General features: G+C 40.9%; 1 protein-coding gene across 9 annotated transcripts in view; it reads right to left on the bottom strand.

Annotated features, from left to right (window-relative positions):
• Positions 1 to 2,691: 2,691 nt before the first annotated feature.
• Positions 2,692 to 7,705, bottom strand: part of ABCC5 (ATP binding cassette subfamily C member 5) — a 66,298-nt gene continuing 61,284 nt past the window's right edge. For 8 of the 9 annotated variants that reach the window (XM_079315567.1, XM_079315576.1, XM_079315572.1 and 5 more), the window contains 3 exons: positions 6,205 to 6,432; positions 5,793 to 5,935; positions 2,692 to 5,135 (listed from right to left, as the gene is read on the bottom strand). In XM_079315567.1, the coding sequence (XP_079171693.1) occupies positions 4,863 to 5,135; positions 5,793 to 5,935; positions 6,205 to 6,432 (644 nt within the window). In that variant the 3' untranslated portion in view covers positions 2,692 to 4,862. Of the gene's footprint in view, positions 5,136 to 5,680; positions 5,936 to 6,204; positions 6,433 to 7,705 lie in introns of all 9 variants that reach the window. The other variant, XR_013775516.1, reaches the window with a different exon arrangement.

The raw sequence follows: 7,705 nt of genomic DNA, 5'->3' as shown, positions 1-7,705 counted from the left end.
AGTCCACTTTAATGTAGGTGCTTCATTTCTCCTTGGAAAAGAGGAAAGAATACTGAGAGGGGTTGAGTCCCACTGCTATAGAAATTTAAAAGGGATTTGTGTCCAGCTAATTTTCATGTGAATAAAGATGATCCTTTACAATAGTATTTGACATTTTCATGGTTGTTTGCCAGTTCTGGAGTTGCATCAATCCCATCTTCGCTTTTGCCTCCAACTCCCTGTGGTTCAAGGACAGGGCAGCAGCAGCTGGGCCCAATATGTGTGTTTGTTTCTGCAAATTCTGACACACAGAAGTTGTTCAAAAGGGAGCTCTTCCAATTCTCAGAATCCTGATACCAGGATTAGGAAGGCATAAGCAATGCTCAGCTGACAGTGATCAGAGCTGCATCAAAGGAACAGCAAAGAGTGTCTTTTTGCTTAAGGGAGATTGTGGAGTGGGTATTTGGGGTTGTAGATCTCTCTCATTACCTCAGGCACACACAGAGGTAGAGCACAGCTCCAAATTTCCAATCTGGCTACCACAGGCCATAGGATGCTGCACCTCAGTTAATGTGATTTTGGAAAAGGGTCTATCACTCTGCAAACCCCATAATACCATTCCATTTTTAGAGAAAGACTTTTCTCTAGTATATTAGAACATTCCTTGTTGGACACAGAGCATATTATGTTCAACATAATCATAAACCTCTGGACAATAAATCAAGAGGTCTTAGACTTGAATTTTCCAGGGCAGAAGGTACATGCAGGAAGAGGACTGAAGGGAAGTGTTCACACAGGCTCAATCATTTATTGCAACTAGCTAGTATCCCTCTGTATAGAGTGAAAAGTCACCTCCAGATGGCTTTTCTCTACCCTCCTCTATCTTTAAAAGATTCTCATGTCCAGGTATGACATATGCTAACAGATGCCCAAGTTACTACTATTATTAATGGAAAAAAACAGGATGAATAGACAATATTAATAAAAAATTCTTTTAAAGTTGATGTGGAATATACAGCAGCAATTGAGGTAATTTTTGAGAAACAATGTGCAATTTCCACTTAAAAAAGATAATGAAACATCATGCTCCATCCAAGCTAAATAAATACACAAAGTTGTGGAAGACACCTTGCAGCAATAAACCAATCAATCTGTTTTCTTTAAGAATTAAAAAGTACTTACATGAGAAAGAGGTAAGTAGTTTATATGTGAGCAAGTAGTTTAACTTTCACAAACAAAGTAGTAGTTTCCAGAGCTGGAAGATAAAAGTAGACAAATCCAAAGTAGACATTAGGCATGCATTTCAGGAATGCATGTAATCAACAGCTAAACCAATTTACTTGGGGCTTCAACAAAATCAGTGTCCAACTGTGTCCTCACAACTGACAATAATTCTGTCACAGAGGACAGAAAAATCTCACACAGTGATTTCTAGTATGGTTTCTCTTATACACCAAGTCTGATATTGTGATCAAAGTGGCTTTCAGATGTATTAATCTATAGTAAAACATGTGAAAAGAAGTGTGATGTGATCTTAGTGTGTTGACTGTACTGTGCTGTTATATCTTTGAATAAACAGAGAGAGCAAGAAGTGTGCTGGACCTAAGTGAATTGTGCAGCACATGAGCTTAGATGTACAGAAAGTCCTGTGTTATCTGAAAAAGGCAATGGCCAAGGACACTGCAGTGTGAGAAGTGAGAAAGTTCTGGTTGAAGCAGAATGTTTGAGATACTTGATAGAATTGTTCTTGGTTGATGGAACATGTGGTTAAAATGTTGCAATGAAACATGACACCAAAATTACTGATACAAGCTTAACAGAGTACACTGTAGCTAACAAGAATTATACTGAATGTATCAACCAATGTGGCAATGAAATGCTACAAAATTAAGTCAGAATATTCTGGTTTATAAAATGGTTTGGCTCTTCAGAGCTTTCCCACAAGTCATATTTCTAGATCCTCTGTTGCTCTGCTCAAAGCTGTAATGAAATAAAGTGATAGTTTTCATTTTCAAAATAAAAAAGATAACCTGATTTCTTGGCATCTGTTTGAATAAAACTGATTTGATGTCCAATCTGACTTAAACAGATCAGAAATGAATGTACCAAAGATAAGGCAAATAGTTTATATTTAATCACAGTCAAATTTGCCTGTCAATGTAAAGTCTACTACAAATCAAAACAGCAAGTAAGGAAGGCTTATCTCCACAAACTTGCTGCCAATTTTTTGTCTCTACAAAATAAAAAATGCATTTCTCGCTCACAGCGGAAAAAGAAGTACCTGGAGGAGGATGCATGGAATAGTTTCAAAAATCTTGCTCTGCTTCCGTGTTTTAGAAAACAAGTCCTAGGTAAAGACCCATTTTATGGGATCTCACAGAGATGAGAGCAGAAACACTAATTTACATCTTGTGTTCTTTAACCAGGAAACAGTCTGTTCAGTTCAGCCAACATTTCCTTGCTCTGATGGGTATCTATGCAAATACAGAGCTGATCTGACGTATTTCAGTCAGTTCTGGTAACAATAGATATTTACTTTTGATCATTTGCTTTTGCCACCTCTCCAGCACCTTCCTGTGCAGCTTTGAAAGAGCTTCCAAACTCCCTCTAAGCTACACACCCCAGAAAAGGACAAAACAAAGACAATGTACCAAGTTAGCTCTTCCACACAGCTAGAGCAGGGACGCCAAAAAACTGCCCAAAAGGCTGAACTTGTCACAAAGCTTAGTTTAATTTGACAATCATCATAAGGCATCCATGTAAATGAAAAATTCCCACCAGGGTCACAAACATTCTCCCACAAATAAAATGTGTTAAAACAGAGGCTCGTGATTCCAAAAAATGCTAGTGGTTCCTGGTCTCGAGCAGGCTGCTGCTGCTGGCAGTGGGGTCCAGGAGACAGCACCAACAGCGGCAACTCCGGAAGTGTAAAGTCAGCTTGTACAAATCTCTTTCAATAGAGCAACAAATGAAAAGGAAAGAGATTTGTGTAGAAAACATCATTCTCCATCCTTTCTGGGAAAACAAAACAGAATTTAAAAGATAATCCCATTCAAGGAGCAAAGAGCAGAGCTTGGAGTTCTGAAGCCCAAAAATGCTGATGGCCCATTTTTAAAACTAATGAAGCACTACAGAGGCCTGAGTTTATTATTGCTGTATCCCAGTTCAGCCCAGGCTAAGGCTATGGTGAAGTCCAAATTAATTTAAAGCCAGAAAATGCAGATCCAGTAACAGCACCTAAGTCCCCATCCACACATGGGTGTAAACAGATACTTTTGGTGAAGGAAAAAAAACCCTCCCAAATTTCCTCCTCTTCCTGTCTATGCAGATCCCCATAGCAGAGCTAAAATTTGCCCTGAAGTACATTAACAATTCCTCTCTCACATCTCTGTTAGCTGAGCCTTTTCCAAATGTTTTACCTTTTGTTCATAGTATCCTGGTGATGCATCAGCTCAGAGATGCCTTGTGGGAGCTCACAGAGAGCACATGGGTACCCACATGTTCAAAAGTTTGTGGCACAGAGTCTAAGAACCATCGCCTGTACTCTGCAATACCTCAGGACACTTCACCCTCTGCTTCCTGAGACCAAACAGCACAGAGAGAAGACAGTGTCTTCCCATCCTGCATGGCTGGCCAGTGATCCAGAGAAACAGCATGCCAGGGAAATGAAATGGCACCTTACTCCCACCATAAGTCAGAAAACAGACTTGGGTAAAGCAGGACTTAAAAGTTTCACATCAAGAAAGATGGTGCTTCCTCAGACTATTGTATGACAGGGCAACTGTTATTCAGGCAAACATTATTCAAGGTGGTAAAATCATAGTAATCATAGTGGTAATATCATGGATAATTTCATGGCTTGCTTACAGGCCAAGATATGCTGGGGATCTTAAAAAAATTACAGGTCATGTTAATTCCTCCAAAAGGACAGAATAGGAGACACACAGAGTGCACCTGATGCATGTGCCACACATCCTGACAGACTAGCAAAAGTTACAGCTAGACTTGTCAAAACAGTTAAAAATATTTAGGCATCCAGCTAGTACCAGAACTGATGGTATTTGGGAACCTAATTTAACTTTTTTGAAAATTCAAGCCTACACATTTCTTTATTGCTTGTCCCATCGAGTGCAAAGGGAAAACTGAGAGTAGGGTTAACTACAGAAGGATTTCAAATCCATCATAATGTTCCCCTGTTCTTTTTTATATATTTTTTAATATATATAAAGAGTATTATTATTATTATTATTTAGCCACCTATGGGCAGGGGGGAACAGGAGCTATTTAAAATTCGTTTCTCATTTAAGCATTAGCCTCCTTCCTCCCAAATCACAATACCTCTGTTACAGGAAGGAGCATAACATGAAAACATGTTTGCTGCCACTAACAATTCCTGAGTCTCTCCTTTGCAGAACTTTAGCCCAAATATTAGGACAATGACAGCTTCACACATACACACTCCCCAGCAACATACACGCAGCAAGTAGGACATGCCTCAGTGGCCTCAGACAAAAAAAAGAAAAGAAATAACAAGGAAAAGAACCCCCCCTGCCCACCCCCCCAAAAACAACAAATCCAGAGAAACCATCCAGAAGAGCCTCAGGAAAGGGAACTATCCACTTTCCATGGAGAAGCAACAGCCCAGGATTCCCTGCCCAGTAAAAACTGAATCAAAATATTCATCACACAGCTGGCAGAGATCTCTGAAACCTGGCAGTATCACATGCTGGTAACTTGAAGGCACATTTGCGTTGTGTTTTGGGAGAGAAATCCAGTTACACCACACTGCAGCTGCAAGGCTGAAGGAAAGGAGGCAACGCTTGGTAACTTTCCTCTGTTCCTGTCCCCATTTTCAAGCTTTGTGGCTGGCATGAACTGGTGATCTAAGCAGACACGTTGACATCCCTGAGTGAAATGGCACCATTTGTGGCCTCTGAGACTTTGTCCTCAAGCACCATTGCTGGTGTGTCTGTAGTGACTGCTGTAGTGTCTATGGCAGGAAGTGGATTCAAGCCCTGGGATAAGATCTGTTGGATCGTTTTCCGCAAATTGGGGTGCAGCTGGTTCTGGGTCTGGTAAAAAATTTCTAAGGCAAAAGACTTGAGGGTGCCAGTGCAAAGGTCCTCGTAAAGTGGAATTGTGTACATCCGAGACATCTACAAAAAGGGAAAACAAGATAAAAACACTACAATAAAAGTCAAGAAGTTCAGCTCTTCTACAGCTACACTCCAACAGCCCTGGGTAACTTCAGACTGGAGACGAGCAACAAGATGAGTCTATGCTAAGTCTGATGCAAGGATTTGTATGAATGGTAGTAAAAAAAAAAATTTGCTCTCTGAGACTGAGCGACTCCCTTAAATAAAAGAACTATTTTAAAAGCCCAAATAGAAGAGGCCACATGGAACACATGCATTAACCTTTTGCTCCTGCACAATAACAACTACTAAAAAGAACTCGATGAGCCCTAGTCTTGCTTGAAGTGTAAATATTCAAACAATCACATGATTTAGTAGTGTCAAAACCTGTCTGGAAAAGCCAGGGCTGCTACAAAGCAATACATAAAATGCATGGGGCAGAGCTGGAACAAGGGTATTGAGTCAGGCTAGAAAAGCAGAGATTATGTGTAGGCATTTGAAATTACATCTGCCCATTCCTCCCCACCGCTAGCAGGTGAGCCATGCTCAGCCCCTTCGCAACACACCTGGGCTACACTTGGCCAGGAAGCAGAGGTTCCAAGGTCTTTCACGTCGCATGTCTCATGCACATGTCTCATGCACTGAGAGGTGCAGTGATTTTAATCCAGCAGTTAGTACCTGGTTTTCCAAGAAGCGACGGACTTTGTAAAGGTCTGGATAATAATCATTTCGGACTACAATCTGCAACCAGCGGATACGGATTTCTGCATTCATGGAGTCCAGCTGAGAGGAGTAACATTCCGAGAGCTTTTTTATCACCTCTGAAAAAAGAACATACACAGAGAAAGATCTATGAACTATTTTGTCAATTTTGAGGGTCATTGCATAATAACAATTCATAAAATCACAGAATCATAGTATCCATTGGGATAAGAAAGACTTTTGAAGACTTTTTTTCAATCCCTCTGCCATGGCCTGGGACATCAACCTGACTTTACCTGAATTATAATGTCAACCAGAGGCAGGGATCTTTAGAATTCAATCAATTATTCCAGGGATAATTTTCTAATATCCTCGTAAGAGTACTCACCATGTGGCAGTGGTGATCCATCCAGCAATCTGTCCAGGAAAAGCACAGTTTGGAACGTTCTCCATTTAGTGAGGTCAACGCTGCTGGCAGCAGCAACAGAGTCCAGAGGCTCTGTGGTCCAGAGTTTGAAGAGTGTCTCCACTGGTCTGGTCAGACTGGATCCCTGAGATAAGTCTGGCTCAGCTAACGGAGGTCCTGTAGCATTGAGCCAACGTTCAAACTCCAGTCCTGGAATGAGGAGCACCAAAAATGTGGAGCAGAGAACTCTGCAGGTGGCTTGGCTGCCTCAAAGTTCAGGACCGCTTCTAGCACAGTTAAGAGCAGCTCTAACAGCAACCAATAGCTACAGTGACACAACAGTCTTAGCAGCCTCATTGGGATAACCTATGGAGCACCTGGAAGAGTGCCAGTAACAACTCTCCAAACCTCACTGTGAGTTTTCTAGAGCTCAACAGTACAGAAAGTACAAGAAACACACATGCCTTTAAGACAGGCTGACAAGTACCTACGTTCAATTTATGCTCTAATATTTGTGTGCCTGCATTTCTCTCTCAGAATTTTGAGGAAGACTGGCAAATATGGAGAAAACCCACTTTATAAAATAAAAGGAGGTAAGACAGCTCACTAAATCCCTCCTATCCACCAGTAAACCCAAGTAATTTATATTTATTTATGCAACTAATAACAAAAAGAAAAAGTTTCTTCACAAGCAGCAGAGCCTGCTTTCCAGCTCTTCCTCTTAACCTTTTACCACCTCTGTACTTTCCTAACCCTTGGCAATACTTCCTGTTCCACACCATCTACACTAAAACTTCTATCTTCTGCATACCCTGAATATTAGCCAGGCAAAAATTAGCAAATTCTGTGGTTAACTCGTTAGCCTACCAGCAGGCCAAATAAAACACAGAACACTGAGCTCATGCTGCAGTTTTTCCCACAGTAAACTCTTTCATGTACACCTCTCCACAGGCAGTTTCCTCTCCACAAAGCCTGCAGGCACCCAGTATCCTTAAGAGCTGTACTCTGCCAGTCTGGTTTAAACTGATCAATGGGTTCAATAGCGCCTCACAAGGATGGACACATGGCAGGATAACATGAGTCTCATTTCTTTAAGAAAGTCAGATAATAAGCACCTGGTAGGCCACAGACCTTCCACAAATCCACCAACAGCTACAAATAGGGGATACAAGAAAAAGTGAAACATTCTGGAAGAGATTTTATATGTATGGTTAGGATCTTGGGGAAGTTACAGTTCTCAAAGCATGCTTTCTGATACTAAAATAGATGACATTTCAAAGTGCATTTTCTCTGCATTTAAGCATGTGTAAATCTCACAAGCATTGATCATTCTGTCTGCAGACTGAAAGCAGAATTAATGAGAAAGTTAACCAAGAGACACAGCTAATTAATGCCAAAACTGTCAGCAATTTCAGAGGTTCTCATTCCCCAACACAGAGGCAGGAACCACAGATTCTGTCAAGAACATGTGGTTGTTGCTGAA

The sequence above is a fragment of the Erithacus rubecula genome (assembly GCF_903797595.1).
Source record: "Erithacus rubecula genome assembly, chromosome: 11".
Taxonomy (NCBI): domain Eukaryota; kingdom Metazoa; phylum Chordata; class Aves; order Passeriformes; family Muscicapidae; genus Erithacus; species Erithacus rubecula.
This window is presented reverse-complemented; position numbering and strand designations above follow the sequence as displayed.